Source organism: Balaenoptera musculus, chromosome 9 (genome assembly GCF_009873245.2).
Source record: "Balaenoptera musculus isolate JJ_BM4_2016_0621 chromosome 9, mBalMus1.pri.v3, whole genome shotgun sequence".
NCBI classification, from domain to species: Eukaryota; Metazoa; Chordata; class Mammalia; order Artiodactyla; family Balaenopteridae; genus Balaenoptera; species Balaenoptera musculus.
The window spans coordinates 82596362-82615051 of record NC_045793.1 but is presented as its reverse complement, the minus strand read 5'-3'; the positions used below and the strand labels follow the sequence as shown (position 1 = coordinate 82615051).

Genomic DNA, 18690 nt, shown 5'->3' with positions numbered 1-18690 from the left:
AAATCAATTACGGGCTTCTAAAGGAAAGCACTCATAAATTAAACTGATTGTCTAATCAGCACATAGTCAATGAAGATGTCACCAGACATGGGTTCCAGCTTTAACTCTGCCATGAAACAAGCTGTATAACTAAGGCAAGCCCGTCTAGTTATCCTACAGAACAAAGACTGTGAACTTAGCAAATGCTAAAGGTCTAAATGCATAAGTAAATAAAGATAGTGTCTGCCCTGGAAATCACATTCTTCAATCATCCCAAATTACTGTTGAAGAAATAGGTTCAGAGATAGAACATGACTTAGCGAAAGTACACACCTATGCTGATGGCAGTTTTAATACAAATCAAGAACTTCTCTTCCCTCAGTATAATGTTCCTTCTATTGTCACACACACAGTCTACCTACCTTCTAATTTGGAGAGGAGAAAGAGGAAGATGGGAGAGGTGGAGAAGGAGGAGAAGGAAAAGAAGAAGGAGAAAGAGGGGAAAAAAGACAAAAGACATACAAGTCATTTTTATAGCTTATTTCCATACATATCAGCCAAATTAGAAAACAGACAATTTATTGATATTCAGTCTAAGGACAGATGTTAGAGTACAAATTCCCACTAATTACCAAACTGCTATTCAGAATCACTCTGCAGAGGTGCCTTTATATTATGTCAGCTCTAGAGCCCTCCTTATATGGAAGCAGTAGTTGTTTCCATGCAGTTTAAACAACCTAATAAATGGAAATCATGAGGGTGGCTAGCCATCACTGACTTTCTCCTACACATTTTAGCAAATAAGAAACATATTTAATTCCTTTTTCCTCTTAACAATTCTACAATTTAACCATTTTATCCTCCTTGTTTCACAGCTCAAGTCTGTGACTGTTTTCCAAAGCTTACCACCACTTCAACTGATGGCAGCGGGATTTATACCCAGGCTATTGGGTGTATACCTGCTTAACCCACTCACATCACGCAGCCCTGTTCTAAGTAGCGTCTTACCACTGACCAAGACTATTGTTTTAGACTCTATTGTGAGTCAGAGAATTCTGATTTCTACAAAACACTTTATTTACAATAATGTGGCAACATTTTTTAAAGGTAGTTTACAGAATTAAAAAAAAAAGACAATTACAAAATTCTACATTTGTATTGGGTTGGCCAAAAAGTTTGCTCAGGTTTTTCCGTAAGATGATATGGAAAAACCTGAATGAACTTTTTGGCCAACCCGACATTAATATATGAAATAGATTGCCTGATCCTCACAATTCTGTGAGGTAGTGGGGAAGTTGATTTCTCATAAACTCAGAGCCTGAGAGATAAAGTTAACCAATTTAGGAAAAAGAAATACAGGACACCCAGTTAAATTTGAATTTTGATTAAAAAAACCCACATTTTAGTGTAAATATTTCCCAAGTACTGCATACTTAACACTAAAAAATTCTTCTCTATCTGAAACTGAATTTTAATTGGGCATCTGTTATTTTACCTAGCCACCCTACAGAGAAGTGACTTAACTAAGGTCATCATCTAAAACCTACATCTTCCGACCAACTCCACTGTGTAGAGTTACTGCTAGGTATTATTGCTTAGTCATCTGTCTAGAACTCCTTCCACATTTCTATTTCAGCTCCCTTGTCAATTGATTGCGACCTCAATTATGTTTTTTAATTTCTCACATGAAGAGAAATCTGGATTTAGGCAAAATTATTCTAGTTGATACTCACTCTTGTAAAAATGCCTACTGTTTTGCATTTTCTGAAGTACTTTTCCTTGTATTATCTCATTGATCACAACAGACTCACCCAGTTCCTCACAACTAGTAGGGAGCTTCTAGCCTGAGGCCCAAATCTTGTTAAATGAAAATCCAATTAAGTAACATTTATTCTATTTCCACTCACAATTAAGATAATTAACAATATTTAAAGGCTATTTTGATATTTGCTTTAACAGACAGTAACCAGGGATGAACCATTCTACGTTAATTTGGCTGGAATCAAAATGGTGAGGCTAAAATCAGAGAGGAAAGTGTGGCTTACCGAGAAATTTTTTAAAAATCACTTCCCTGTAAAAAGTCTTTAAACCTGAAAGAAGTGGGAAATGTGTTGAAAACACGTCTTAGCATAAAAAAGAAATATAGTGGTCCACTTTTAATTATAATATTGTCTTAGTGTCTTTGCTAAAGAGATTTGGTTCTATTACAGCATTATTACCATAAAGAGCAACTCATTCAGCTTTAAAAAAAGAGGAAATCCTGCCACATGTGACAACATGAATGAGCCTGGAGGATATTACGCTAAATAAAATAAGCAGACACAGAAGGACAAGTACTACATGAGATCACTTATATGAGGAATCTAAAAGAGTCAAACTTATAGAAGCAGAGTAGAATGGTGGTTGCCAGGGGCTGGGGAAAGTGGGAAATGGGGAGGTATCGGTCAAAGGGTACAAAGCTTCAGTTATAAAATATGAAAAAGCCCTAGAGATCTTCTGTATAGCATAGAGCCTGTAAGTAACGATACTATATTGTGCACTTAAAATTTTGCTAAAAGCGTATGTTGGGCTGCAACCCGCAGGCCTGCAAGCCCTGTACTCTCCCAGCTTCAAGAAGAAAGAGCCTAGAGTCAGTGACAGAGATGTCAATGGTTTAATGGATGGGGGAGCTTATGGGTCTGAAGCAAGGTCCTGGAGTGACACCCCATCGTGTACAGCTGCTGGCGGGCAGAACATGGCAGCAGGCTTTGATAGGGGTGGAGGCGGGGAGGGGGGGAAGGGAGGAGGGGAGGTTACCAGTTACAAGGAGAATTGACATTGATGTCTAGTTGGCTCATGGGTTGCCAGGGAAACCAGCAGAGAAGCATGCCCCTCACTGCCCCTTTCGTAATCTATCAGGTGGCGATGTTCTGATCTAAAGCTCAGAATAATCATAAGTTGGGGCTGGTGGCAAGTAAGTAGGCATTTACTGATTAGGCTCTGTTATTAAGAGGGAAGGTCAGTCAGGTGAGTAGCGTGTAGGTGAAGCAGGGACTAGTTGAGCAGGGGATGGACAGAGAGCGAGAGAACAGCCATCCTGGCTGCCCATCTCCCTGCACAGGGTAGGTCTTATGTTCAGTGTTCTCGTCACAAAACATATAATAATAAATAAGAGGGTGGGAGGAAACTTTTACAGATGGAAGATAGGCTTTATGGCATTGATCGTGGTGGTGGTATCACCAGTGTATACTTATCTCCAAACTCATCAAGTTGTATACATTAACTATGTACAGCTTTTTGTATGTCAAAAAATAATTTAAAAATAAAATAAAGAGAGCAACTCAGCAACAGACTGACTAAAACTGAAACTTCATTGACTGTGTTCCATAGCAGTCAAGAGAGCCATTACAGGGGCTCAGAGCTCATTTGGTGAGTCAGATTGTCTGTCAAACACTTGCTAAAAAACAAGACATTACAGAAGAGCCCAGGGTTGCTTCCACAGCGAATGTCCTGGGGGGACCACATGGATTCAGCTAAATTAAACCTTTAAAGATCTTTCCCAAGGTGAAAGTGGACAAAGGTCAACATATTAGGAAATATATGATTAGGGTTTAAAAAAAATTAAAGCCATAATCCCTCAATTAGCATTTAAAAGAAAAAACATAAAAGATGATTTATTGGTATGTGTAAAAATTGACTGCTATTTGTAAAAAGAGCCATCTTTGAAAAGTGTGCAAAATATGATCTATCTTTCCTTCCGCCTCTTGACCCCAATGTTCTCTTTCCCCTTTCTTATACAATCTTCCCTCCCACTCCCATTCCTATTTCTCTCTCAGAATCCTTATGTGTCTTTCTTTTATTCATGGCGTCATCAATTTCCCTCTAGTACTGGGCTCATGGTTTCTCCTCATTATCCTAATTTTCTCTTACTTATTTTTTCTCCTTCCTTCAACTGCATATATATGGAATTTTGTATTGAGGTAATATATTTTAAAAGACTTAAAAGCTACATAATGCAATAAGATATTGATAAATATAAATAATTATATTCGTGTATTATTGTTATCACTTGTGTATTTATTTTTTTTTAATTGTACTTATGTCTTATAAGACCTGCTATAGGGACTTCCCTGGTGGTGCAGTGGGTAAGAATCTCCCTGCCAATGCAGGGAACACAGATTCGAGCCTTGGTCTGGGAAGATCCCACATGCCGCAGAGCAACTAAGCCCGTGCACCACAAATACTGAGCCTGTGCTCTAGAGCTCGCAAGCCACTACTGAGCCCGTGTGCTTCAACAACTGAAGCCCAAGTGCCTAGAGCCCGTGCTCCGCAACAAGAGAAGCCACTGCAATGAGAAGCCCACTCACTGCAACTAGAGAAAGCCCACGCACAGCAACAAAGACCCAACACAGCCAAAAATAAAAATAAATTAATTAAAATAATAAAATAAAATAAAATTTAAAAAGACCTGCTATAACTTTAAAGTTTATTATATTACGTTTACTATGCACATGAGTAATAATGCTTTTTTTCTTTATATTACATACGAAAATTTTCAAACTCCTGCTATATGGTATTTAACATATTAATAACATAAGAGTATTTTAGAAGTGTTGTATTGTACTGAACAATATTTCTGTAAGTAGAAAATTCCACTATTATAACAACAGCAGATATTAACATTAATATTTTGCTAACTCATGATTTTTTTCAACATTGAAATACAGAGTAGGCCTTTTGTATCCCATTGGATTTCTGCAAAAAAATAACTGTCAATGATCTTACCATCTGGCACTTGTTGCAAGAAGTTATATATCTTTACCTAATTTGAGTGCTATTTAGTTTGATAATGCCCATATACTTTTATTCACTGTTATTGCCATACAAAGATAGATATTATCTAATTTCTATTTCACCCCCTTTTTACTGTTGTGATCTTTTATTGTTAATAACTCTATTTTTTAAATGTTTAGAAAACACAAGTCTAAAATAAAAAATTCTCATATATATTGTAGCTGTTTAAAGCCAAATTACCTAGCATGTATCCCATAACTCAGGTCACGCTTTGAGAAAGTAAATGTATTTGTCCTTGTCAGCTTGTTCTGAAAGGTGGAGAAGTTAAAAATACCAACAGACATTTCACTTAAAGTGTTTTCAATAGGTTCTCGGGATCTACTACTGATTAATCTTTCATTTTCATTATAAACTTACTTCTCCTTATCCTTTTTTTATAAGAATAAAGGACTTTACAAAAGGGTTTATTCATGTTAATTTGTAAAATATGTTCATCTCATTTTAACAAATCCACATTCACTGATTAAAGAAAAGCATCAGTACTTTTCACATAAAAGCAAAGACTTGAAATCTGGAAAGAAATATTTTAATTAGTTTCTAAAAATTCTATTCAGTTCTCTAATGTGACTCATGGTCCATGATATGCAGTTGGACCCTTAGAATTGTTTTAGGATTCATGATAACCTCCTGTTCCCGGTCCATAGATACCTGCCCACGGTCTCACTGCAGCCCACCTGATTCCATGGGCCAGCTGCTTCTCAGGTGTTTTGGTTTAAAATAATTTTGGTAGATACAGAGCCAAGGAAGGAGGAATACTCTTTCCTTTTAAAAGTAGTGTGATAACCATCTTTTACCAAGTAAGAGAAAGTAACAGAGTGTTAAAGAAGAACGAAGTCTGGTACTTACAGTTTTATTTGGTACCTCCTGATCACTAAGCACTTACCCGGATAATATCGTGCCAGGCCTGTGGCACTGCCAAACACCTGCCACAACAATGAAGGGTCTTCCTCGCGATTTTTCTTGAAAACTTCATCTAAGGCACTCGTCCAGTTGAGTTCATTTAACACAATTGTTGCTACCCAAAAAAAAATAAGAAAAATCAATTAATTCAAATTTGGAATTAATAACTGAACCTGTCTTCACTTTACTTGCAAAATACTGTTACACATTTTCATTGCTTTACCTACAAAAGCACTCTAATCTGGTGGTAATCAAAAGTTTAGACATGGAATCATTTCTTCAAACACATGTTTATATGATGGTGGCCCTATCGACATTTTAGGGCTGGGTGATTTTTTGTAGTGGGAGCTGTTCTGTGCTTTGTAGATGTTTAGAAGCATCTCTGGCCTCTACTCGCTAGAGGCCAGTAACATCCTCCGCCCCCCCCCCCCACCGGGTGTGACAAGCAAAACTGTCTCTAGACATCGTCACATAACCCCTGGGGGGCCAAATTACTTTCTGCTGAGAACAACGGTGATGCATAAAACAGGCAGTATCAGAACTCTGCTGCTGGGAGCATCCCTTGCACTGAGGCAGTCCTGAAGTGCTTACAAGGCACCTCATGACACCTCATGACACAGTGTGACCACGACCGCCCTCAGTATTTTTTTTTTGGGGGTGGGGGGAGAAGGAAGGATTTATTACTTGCAGCAAGTAAGGAGAACACCAGGGATTTTCCCCAAAGCACTGTCTCCCCAAACAGCAAAACTGTGGAAGTTTTAAGCTAAGGGTACATGCATATTCACGAAGGGGCTTCGGTGGTATATGCATATTCATGAAGGGGCTTGAGCAGAGGAGAATTCAGAAGAGCTCAATATTGATGATTCTCTGTGATACACTAACATAGTTTGGTCTGTTACCTGAATTTAAAAAAAAAAAACAAAACCCAAAACAAATAGATGTTTGTTACTGAGCATACTTTATTAACTGTGCTTATGTAACAACCAAAAATGCATACATGTTGATAAAGAAAAACTCATTCAGAGGCTTGACAATATCAGTGTTAGAAGTAAGAGGTGGCTGATACCTTATCACTACCTTTATGAACAATAATTTTTTTTCTGGTTAGTTCAACTAATAACTAGAGCATGGTGATAATAAGGGACAGGTCATTGATTTTGATACCTACTTATAGCGACTGACTGATCTGGGATAGGTATCACAAACATATGCCAGTCATTATAATGAAAGAGAAACAATGATAATGTGGGATATAACATGGGCTAAAATAATATATAATTTATAATTATGGGTCTCCATGATCACAGCATCCTATGTCTAACATATGAAAATTCTAATTGGCTTAGGATATTATTTTCCCTTTATGCAAAAAAGATGACATAAGATAATCTCATCTTTTTTGGAGGGGTCTTTATATGTAAAATATGCACCATGCTCACAAGCAGATTAGCAGATTGGGACACTCTGCATTTGAGAATCTATGACCAAGCCTAAATAGCGGACGTGAGCTTGGGATAAGGACTGGAGATACTGCTTAACTCTTTCCATTCTTTTCTGTGACCACAGCAAGTAAAAGAAACAAATGTGATCATGGTTAGATCACACACAAGATCTTTTAAAGGGAAAAGGAAAAAAGAGCTTCTATCAAGAAAGAGCCACAGAATATGTATTTATATTTTAAAGTTTATCATTTACCAAAAAATGAAAAGCAAGTATACTGTGAAATTGTTCTGGGACCAACATCTTCATGCATTTCTCATTACTGAAAACTAAAGAGATTTCCATCTTTATGGATGGGATTACCTTCAAAAAGATCAGTTGTGTGTGTGAATATTCATGAGCTGGGTCAGATCCATAGTGCATCTGAGATACTAGTGAATTCATATTCAAAAGCATGATCCAATGAACACTGAGTGGCCAGTTATGTGAAAATTTATATTCACATAGATAACCTGAACTGATACTCACTATTCATGAATATTTATGGTACTATACAAAACATCACAGAAAAAGAGGGACATCCTACCTTTTTTTAAACATTCATGAATTTTAGAGTAATATTCTACTCAGCAAAATAATCATGTTTATTTATGTTCCAGATAGTTAGAATAGATTGGGGATTAATGAAGTCTATCTCTTCAATTTCCTTGGCTCTTTAATTCACATTAAGCGACAACTGATATCTAATTATTTTTAATAAAGTTTTATTTGTTTACAGGGCTGCTAATTTTTTTCTCATTTTATTTGATAACAATTACTAAGTATTAGGTTCTGATACAGTGATTGTGAATTGTACTTTTACGTACTCAGGGGAACAAGTCAAGCTCTGGAATGTTCTTACCATCATGGTGATACATTTTAAAATTGTAGTTTATATATTTGAAAATTCTTTTTCAGATAAGACATTGCAAAATGTTTTTCTCAAAATTTGTTCATATGCAAATGAGCAAGGTGCATAAATATTTTCAGAATAGACACTTGAATGATTTACTCAGAATGAAAGAAATGGTATTGTATATGTATCATATGAGCAAGGTTTATAAACTTGATGACAGTGTGAAGCAAGGAGTGAGGGTACAGATACTTCCATTTGTCATTGTGTATTTATAGAGACTCTTGAGTGCAATCGTTATTCTAATAGCCACAATTTTTACGGGAATGTCCAGAGCAAGAAATCAAAATTCAAAGGATCTGCCACGCGAGTACAAAATTAGTGCCACCTCTTTAGAGGAGAGTTTGGCTGTAGTTGTCTATCAAAATGCACCGTCTTTAATCCAACAATTCTACTTCAAGGGACTTATACTATGTATAAAAACATGGTAAAACACCAAAACTAGAAGGTAAAATAAATTGCTGCAGTAGGAAATTCTTTTTCTTAAATTATATTGAAAGCAGCTAAAAATGTAAAAGAAAACATGTAAAACATCAAAGCAAATAAACAAGTATGAATACCATTTTAGATCGTTCTTGGTGATTTGGCTATACTTTCTGGATCCATATTATGAACTACATTTGACTAATAAACATATATTACTTAGGTATCCTATAATAAGCAGATTTTTATCTTCTTAACCTTCGAAAAATTAAATACCTAATCCAGGATTACTAAGGTGCCCAACATTTCCCCATTTCTACTTCATTAGCATAACTCAGGAAAAACAATAATGAAATAACTGGGTCATTTGCAGATGGTGGCATAATAAAACTAATGCAGAATACTGCCCATGCTAAAACTTTTAAAATGCAATTATTTTTCTGTAAGGCACAGTCTTTATATAAATGTCTAGAGCAAGAAATAAAAATTCGAAGGATTTTATTTAATTGCAGAAACATTGGTATAAACTAGTAGCCGAATAATATTTCTTAAAATAATTCCAGAATAAGTGATCTTTTTAAAAGGACTTGAAATAGTTCTTGGCCACAAATAAAACTTTACCTTTTATTTGGACAGATATACTCAAGAATATGGGTAATAGTTCCGACTGGTTTTCCATAAATCGTTAGGCAGTATTTAAAATTATATCGTATTTAATTTTCTCAATTATATACTGGATACGTATTGCATTATTTAATATACCATGTCCTCCTTCTCTACCTCCTAAAATAGTAATGTTTTACATTCACACATTCAAACTTCTAATGTCTTGCTTGAATGGAGTACATGAGGGTACACAGAAATTCATGAGTGGCTTCTACTTTTTTCACTGTGTAAGACAAACTGGTCAATCGTGATCTAGCCTTGAACCTACTGCCAATTATTAATGAACTTAGCTAAGTGTCTTATGGCTTCTTTAAGAGTAAAATTAGCCCTCATCTTCTGTCAACTTTTAAGAAATGAAGATTTTTATCTTTGTTTGAAAATTAGAGTTTGTGAAAATAAGTCTTTCATAGATATCCAAGGCTAAGCTTATTAAAAGCAGTGACTGCTGGGAAAGCAAACCTTGACTTTGGGGCCTCTATTCTGCATGGTATAACAGCATTTCACTGATAATTGATTCAGAACACCAAGCATACGTCTCTATTCTTCTACTTAGTTTTCAGAAACAGGGCCTTGATGTTCAGCAATTCTCTCTTTTGGAGGATTCTTTTGTTCAATCTGGCTTCTCAAGGGAAGAAAGAAAAATCTAATTTGTAACAGCACAAAAGAAGCACCTTACATTTGCTGCTAATTCTTCTAAAATATGTGACATATCTGTATCTCGTTTATGACATGAATACAGAATTGCTGACAAGTTCGGAATCCAATTTTCTCCTGTAAATTTCAGCCATGAAGTGTTGCACTATTGCTCCCTTTTAAGTTTGAGTACATTTTGTTGACTTATTCAGAGTTCTGGGCCTCACCATGCATTGAAGGCACTATATAACTATTTGAAAAACCGTAAGGTTATTTATAACGTCAGCTACAGCTTTGAAATGAAGTGGAAATATGCTAGAAAAAAGAAGAGAAACATATTTTTTATGATTTACTTAAAATATAAAATAACTTTGACAAGTCTGCATCAAAAATACATTTTACACAGCATAAAGTAGCTTTGACAGGTCTTTGATAAGCTCTGTAAATCTTAAAGCTATGTAAAGGGACTGGATACTAACAATTATTTTTAATAGTAAATATGATACAATTAAATAATTAAAACAAGAGAATTATCTGAATGTTTACTACGCTATTTCCATTTAATAATACCATTCTATTATCATAGCCTTTCATTAAGATAAAACTAGCTAAACTATTGCCACTGATAACAAATAAAGTCAGGAATTTTTTAAGAACTTACTGTGTGCCAGCAGGTGCGTTAACCGTTTTCTATGCATTATCTCATTTAACTAAATATGACACTTTGAGTGAGATACTCATATTATCTTTTTTTAGATGACAAAAACAAAACTTATTTTTAGATGATAAAAATAAAAGGGCATGTAATTTGTCAAAAATCATACAGTGAGAGCTGTAGAGAGAGCACCCAAATAAGTCAGATTCCAAGATTCTTACTGTTTATGAACTATTTATTATTTCTAAGCTTTCATTATATGTGTAGCTCTGATTTAGAATTTTAAATCTGAAAAAAGTAAAAATCACCTATGCCTTTGTAACACAGTGTTTCTCAACTGAGAGAGATATTCCTTCCCAGGGGACATTCAGCAATGTCTAGAGACATTTTTGATTATCAAGACTGGTGGGAGCCCACTGGCATCTGGCAGGCAGAGGCCCAGATGCTCTAAATATCCTACAATGAACAGGACAATCGCCACAACAAAGAATCACCCAGTTCCAAATGTCAATAGTGCCCAGGTTTAGAAACTTTGCTCAAGTACAGCTATAAACACAAGACAATTAATCTGCTTTGTAAAAAGCAATATTCCCAACGAATACTGTCAACAAAAAGCCACAACAAAACTTCTTCAAACCGAAAGTTGATACATTTTAAAAATATTATTGTTTCATATTAAATTATGTCAATATTTCAGGCTACATTCTGACACCCTTTGGGTGGAGCAAATTTTCATTTTAGTCCCAGAAATTCTAACACGTACTTCTCATACCTGAGCAAGTAAGTAAGAATTTCAAAGCTCCTTTTTTAGTGCCATTAAATGTCATCCCTCCCCACCTCCTGCTTTAGGACATTCATAGAATATTAGAGTTTTGCTTTTTTTTTTTTAAATGATTCAACACTATGCCATTCTAAACTAAATTTTATCTTTATAGCAAATGTTCATTTTATCCCATAGTATATAAGGTAATCATTAAAGGAGTTGCATTTAGCTGGTGAGCTGAGCCAGATGTCACTAACTTTATTCATCAACCTTAATCTTGAAAAAGAAAAATGTTAATAAGAAGAAACCCACTGATCCAATTAAGCACACAGACAAAAAGAAGCCACTTTAAGGACTAGACAGTGTGCATAAATATTAAAATGAACGAATCTTTTCAGTGGATTTGGCTAAAGGAATCTCATCTAATCCCAGTATAAATGAAAGATTAATAAAGTACAGGGAGATGGGAAGACCGAATCTAATCTCTCTAATCATGACTTTGGCACCAGCATCCACCTCCCACTGAGGACGGGAGAACAGAAGGCTCCAGGGCACATGTGGGCCCTGATGAGGAGATAAGCCTTATTCCTACTGTTAATTCGGTACAAATATTAAAAGGCCGTTGTCCTTGTCAATTCTCTAAGGCCCATATTACTGAGATATCTGGTCTCACTCCCTATGTCTTTAGTTTCCCAGCACATAAAAGGAGCTCAGGAGAAACCACTTTATTATTACAGAAAATAAGAATAATGCAAGGGGAATAGAAGACACTAGGACCCAATGTCATATTTATTAATTGAAGAATTTTAAATGTCACTTTCAATAAAATGACAATTACTTGTAAGATTTTTCTTGAAGGGGTGTAAGGTTTATGCATAAGAAATGTCATAAGAATAGGAGGCACAATAAAAAGTTTATCTTTCAAGTATTTTAAGTTTTTCTCTTCTTAGTATTATCAAAACCAGATAAACAAGTAAATGATTAGTAACTTTGATGGCCAAGAGTCTCTCTCACTGGCACAACCTGCTACTTAAAACTAATCATTTAATGTTGTACTTCTGTTGTCCTTTCGTCTAAAAAAAATAAACATAAACACGCTAAGGATGTTAGATAGGGTTAGCATGAATGTCAAATAAGCTTATGAATAAAAGGACATCAGGGAGCGTGATGTTATTATAGTCCTTTCCTTAGCTGGATTACAAAATTGTAAGATGCACATTTCTTTTAGATGCCTTACATAGAAAAACAGTTTCTTTTTACATCTTGGCATATTATTTTGTCAGTTATTTTTTTTACTTGAACAATAACACATTTCTTTTATATACAGCAACTAGAGTATAACACTGTATAATTTGTAAATATAAGGCTGAACTTTACAATAATTACCTGAGGAAGACAATACAATTTTTTCCACTGATACTACTTCACAATGTCATTTTCATCATAAGTGTGACTATTTGTAATTAAAATTGTTAAAAGAAAAATTGTTAAACATCTATTTCTATATATTAGAGCAATACTCCAGTAAACACAGAGCCTACTAAATTTTGAACAAATGAAAAATAGCCAAAAATGCTCTAAACATTTTTTAAATTTAAACTTTAAAAAGGGAAATAAAATGCATGAGTTTAAAAAAGAAATCAGGGCTTCCCTGGTGGCGCAGTGGTTGAGAATCCGCCTGCCAATGCAGGGGACACGGGTTCGAGCCCTGGTCTGGGAAGATCCCACATGCCGCGGAGCAACTGGGCCCGTGAGCCACAACTACTGAGCCTGCGCGTCTGGAGCCTGTGCTCCGCAACAAGAGAGGCCGTGACAGTGAGAGGCCCGCGCACCGCGATGAAGAGTGGCCCCCGCTCGCCGCAACTGGAGAAAGCCCTCGCACAGAAACGAAGACCCAACACAGCCAAAAATAAATAAATAAATAAAATATGGTATAAAGTTTAAAATAAAATAAAGTACATCTACAACAGTGTTATTATAAAAAAAAAATCAGAAACTATGAGAACATAGAAATGAAGTTGGAAGCCATATAAGAATAAATATGCAATTAAGCCCAAATATAAAGGACTCCAAAATGAGGTTTGTTTGTTAAAATGCCTAATTATCATGCTGGTGATTCTTTTTCCTTTAAATAATTGGTATTTAAGAATTCAGTATATGCATATATGTAGTATAAGCAAAGACTATTCTTACTTACTGCCCTCCCACTGAAAGGCCGCGTGTCTTTGTGCCAGAAGTATCCATCTGACCTTGGGAAAGCATTTTATTTTCTCTAAACCTCAATTTTCCTCACCTGCACAATGGGGATAATAATAGTGTCTGCCTCACAGATCTGTGCTGAGGATTACAGGTACTTAGAACATCTTTTGTCACTTAGTGACTGCATAATAATTGCTACCTGCCCTTATCATTATCATTATTTTCTTATTTACCTCTTAGTACTCAGCATTTAGAATATTTTTTTTAAAACATCTTAATGGAGCCGTTCTGATTGCGCTGCTAAAATGCTAGGATGAGTGATGTAAATCTAGCAGCCTCTCTTTCCTCAAGGAACCTTTGCTCTTACCTCGGTCCTAAGTTAATGTCCAACAACACGACTTAATTTTCTTATTATATATCGCATGAAGAAAATAGCATGTTAACCTTTCCAAACCATTTATTGATACACTGTTTCAAGAGAAGGCAAAAATGAAAAAACAAATTTCTCTAATGATAGCATTTAATGTACTGTATAATTTCAGTAGAGGTAATTTTTACTATGGAATATTCTCAGCACTCCTGAAATCAAACCACGCTGGTGATTGTGGCCCTCAATACAGCATAGACACACTAAAATTCTGGGAGAAGATATTAAATTATATGACCTAATATACATACCAGACACAACACAGGCACATGCATGCACACACACAGAATGGTGCACACACAGTTCTGTTAAAGCGGAGAGGAAACTCTGGCCGAGAATTACAGACCAAATTAGATATGGGAAATCTCTTGCCTTTGCTCTGAGACTGCCTAACTGCATAGGGAATTTAGTGTCTACATACAAATCTGGACTGCTGAATTCATAAAGAAGGATCAAAAAGTACTGGAGCTGACTAATGAGATACGGCTGCAGGATAACAAGGCTCCTGGGGGCAAGGGTGATACGGTCAGTGAGGCATACACTGCTTAGTACTTAAGGGTTTGTGTCAACTAGTTTTAGAACAAAGAGTTGCCTGGTGATTTTAAGATGGAAAGATCAGATGCACTGAAACACAGTACAGAGCAGATAGCTATAATCAAGAAGAACAATCGCTTGGTTGAAACACCATGCACTGCTTCAGAGTGAAACTAAACACAAAATAAATCTAAGAAATTGAACTACAGGTTGTTACTTACAGAGTCACGTTCCATAAAGGTATGGATGAAATCTAACACCATATCTAAGACAACATGAGGTTAGTATCCTTACATCTCTACTTGCACATGAATAAAGAATTGTCATATGCATATAAGCATACGTGCATGCAGAGCACTCATAACTTATTATTTTTACAGATAGAGAGACATCTACATATAAAAAGAAAAAACAAATACATCAACTATTTCAGTTTTCAGGATGCTTACAACACAGTGAGCATGATTTGTTCAGGTTTTAATGTATTTATTACAGTTATTGACGTGTTAAATTTGTATTTAACAGTCCTAGCTACTGCCCAGTTCAACAAATACCTTAATAAAGAAATAATTCTTTTTCTATTCTAATAAATCATGTATTTTTAATTTTCATTCATAGCTTAATATCCCATAAAAGTTTAAACGTATCACTCAAATTGTTTGAAGAAGCTCAAGTTATTCTGACATAGCTTTAAAATATTATAAAGGATTCAATACCTGGTCAAAACAAATACTCTGCATACAAGCTTTTAAAAATGGCTTAAAGGCTTTTGATCTGATGAAATATCATAAGAGATTGTAAGTGATCAGGTCACGTTGGTTCTACCTCTGTGTCTATCTTCTCTCACTGCAAGGCCAAACTCACTTAGGTCTCTCACAACAACCTTTAAATAGTTTCCTTCCCTCCAGTTTCAGCTCACTTTCAGCCATTCTTCCCACTACTGCCACAGAATTCTACTTGGCAAATGCCCTCCCTAATGAAAAGTCTTCAGTTAGTCTCCATAAAAGTTGGTCTTTTATGATTGCTTCTACCCCATCTTCCAACCTCCTCTCCCACTGCTCTCCTTATCAACAGAATGGCTGTAGGATCTAGTGTGATATTTCAAGGATAGAATCTCACACAGTTTTCCTGCCACACCAAAATATCCAAACAGAAACATATGGCACAAAAGGAATACTGTGACATTAAAAGTGGTTTGGGTCTCTTTACTGTAATAGATGGAATTTTAGAGAGGGGAAGGTCTATTTCCAGCACTGTATTCAATCATTCAAAGCACATTAATAACCCTTGACTAGGCTCTTGGAGTTAAACTCATATAAATTGCGATAAAAAAAATTGTGATCATTCTTCTCAACTTGCTCTAAATCTAATGGAGAAAGAGAGATAAATCAAAGCATCTTACATCCAATTTTGCTTTTGTATCATAGACCTTATTAACAACATTACTGCCTATCAGAAGCTAAGTAAATGTTCTGAGGGTCAGGGGAAGGAGTGGTGGTCAAAAAAGACTTCCTGGAGGAGGTGGTACAGACAGTTTTAAAGGAGAGTGGAGAAGTGATAGGAGAGCTGGATGACTAATTCAGTGAATGCCCTGTGCAGAACACAGAGGCAAAAAAAAAAAAAAAAAAAAAAAAAAGGCACAAGGCATTTCAGGAGCTCGATGTTCTTCAAAATGGTTGAATGAAAGAGGAATATGGAATAAAGCAGCCAAGATAAGATTAGAGACACACTGTTGTGATGATCCAGCAGTACTAAACACAAAATAATTTTATTCTGAGAATTACAGAAAGCCATATAAGCTAAAATATGAAATAATCATATTTGCTCTTGACACTTCACTCAGAAGCCAGGATGGAAAAATATTGAAAGTAGATTGGAAACAAGCCAGATGTGAATGGGGAAGACAAGATAGAAAACTAGTGCAGTCAGGCTGGCGAGGAATGACAATGGTCTGAACTAAAAAAGCAGTGCTGGACGTGGGGAGTGGAAGGAGATTAAAAAGATGTTGGGGAGAAATAATCTACAGACCATAGTGACAGATGGTGGGAAGGGGAAAAGAGGAGCCCTGGTTTTCTGGCTTGGGCCTGGATGATACTATTAACAAAGATATGAACATTGGAGGAGGGACATATTTGAAGATATCAGTGTCATAATGAGTGGTGTCTGTGCCATTTAATCCATTGAAAAGGGTTATCCAAAAGGTAATTAGAGAAATGAATCTGCAGCTTAGCCATGAATCCATATGGACGAATCGGATTTGGAAGTCATTGTTTCAGTGACAGTCGAAACTGTTTGAAGGATGTTCACGGTATTGACATCAATAAGCTCCACAGATCCTTAAGTACTGAAGCAGCTTTACTTCTCTGAGAAACACTGCCAAAAGGAATTAATGTGGACCTAACTCTCACAAAGAAGAACACCTTTTCCCATGGGAAGTAATCAGCATAGCATGCTTTAATACGTACCTACTGTTTTCATTTAACAAAAACAGCAAAATGTGCCTTTCGAATAAAATTTTCACAACTGCATTAAAATAAATGCACTGAATACAAACTCAATTTCTCTACGCCTGACTCACAGTCCATCAAGAAGAGATAATATGAAAAGATACTGGAACCAATAAAAACCCATTATCTTCTAATGCATTGTTTTGAATTTTGCCTTTTTAAAAGAGTTACTGACTTAAATCAAGTACCCAGGGATACAATGCCTGAAACTCTTGCACGTAGAGCACTTTAACTAATGCTTGCTGTGTACTTGGAGAATAAGCAATTTCCCTTCTCCTCGGTTAGAATGATGAGGTAATCTATTGTGCCTTTACACTTACACAGAGCCCCATAAGACTGAAGCTCGACGATTACATGGTCTTATAAGACCATAAAGTTGTACCACAGGAGTCGTATATGTATTAAAAAGACACTTCAAATTGCCGAGCATGCACTTCTTTCCATCATTGTGTGGCTCTCTTCTGCAATTCACTTGCACCTTTGACTTTCGGAAATGATTTAAACCTGCATCAGTAGCTCTAAAAGCACGAATGCCAACCACCCTCATTCATCAGAAGTACAAGAGTGACAAGATTTAATTACTTAGAAACATCTAGATATTTATTCCTAGAAACGAAACTTCAATTGGCCTTTCAACAAAATTTAATATCAGAAGGTAACATAAAGACTTTAAGTCTTCTATTTCATAAAACATCAATGTTAAGAGGTAATAAACTCAATTTAATTTTAAACACATAGTTACCATTCTCTAATATAAACATGGATGGTTTATTGAAATGAATTTTACCATTCTTTGCAATATGTGTTTTCTTTGACATTAATCTTTTTCACGATTTTGAAACAAGCCTTTACTTTCTTGTCACTTTGTGTTCCGCATCAAACGCATAGAAGCCAGAATCTTTTACATTTGTGTTTCTCTGGCCTCCCAAATAAATTTGAAGTAAAGCCTTTTTCTTTTTTTTTCTTAGTGAAATTCTTTTATATTTATTCTACTAAAGGATCAATCTCCCCATTTCTTGCCCTTTCATCTCCTATTCCTAAATGTGACATCTGCAACATTTTTGTTTAAAACCAAAAGCCTGTGCATTTTATTGTTTAACTATTTTTGTACTTGTTTTTTTCCGTTTTTAAAATTGCCTACCCTTAAACAAGGTAGCAATACCTTCTTAGACAAGAATGTAGGGATGTGTGTGTATGTGTGTGTGTGAATCACTATGGGCACCAGATCATATTATTCAATTCTCTATTTAAAATGATACATGTTATGGGGATATATGTATATGTATAGCTGACTCACTTTGTTATAAAGCAGAAACTAACACACAATTGTAAAGCAATTATACTCCAATAAAGATGTTTTTTAAAAAAAATGATACACGCTTATGCTACATTTAACCAATAACATCCAATTAATTCTTTTAAAAGCATTTAGTTATAATAGCTCTTCTAGACACTGCAAAAACTTCACATAACTATTTTTTAGTGAGGACAAATAACTTTTTATGCTTTTGGAAAGTGCAAATATAATGAGATTAAGACTGAATTTTATGTTTCTTTGTAATATTCTGAGATTTCCCCTAGGTGCACATTTATTCCCTTGCTTCCAAAGGTATGCCTAGTGATCTTTTCCACTATTGGAACCTATCTTATTAATCATTTCCTAGAAAGTTTTCTTTTTAAAAAACCATTAAAAAAATCTCATCTTCTTGTCTAGAATTTAGCATCTTTTATTAAAGTTAATAAATCTTTCATGGGTATTATCAGTTTTTTGGAGCATAA

At 35.4% G+C, this 18690-nt stretch overlaps 1 protein-coding gene across 8 annotated transcripts in view; it reads right to left on the bottom strand.

Moving 5' to 3' along the window:
* CACNA2D1 (calcium voltage-gated channel auxiliary subunit alpha2delta 1) overlaps positions 1–18690 on the bottom strand; it is a 496257-nt gene that overhangs the window by 135691 nt on the left and 341876 nt on the right. For all 8 annotated transcript variants that reach the window (XR_005021203.1, XM_036863210.1, XM_036863212.1 and 5 more), the window contains one exon: positions 5696–5827. Coding sequence is in view for 7 of the 8 variants with exons in the window: in XM_036863210.1 (XP_036719105.1) it covers positions 5696–5827 (132 nt within the window). In the remaining variant the exon portion in view is untranslated. The remainder of the gene's footprint in view (positions 1–5695; positions 5828–18690) is intronic.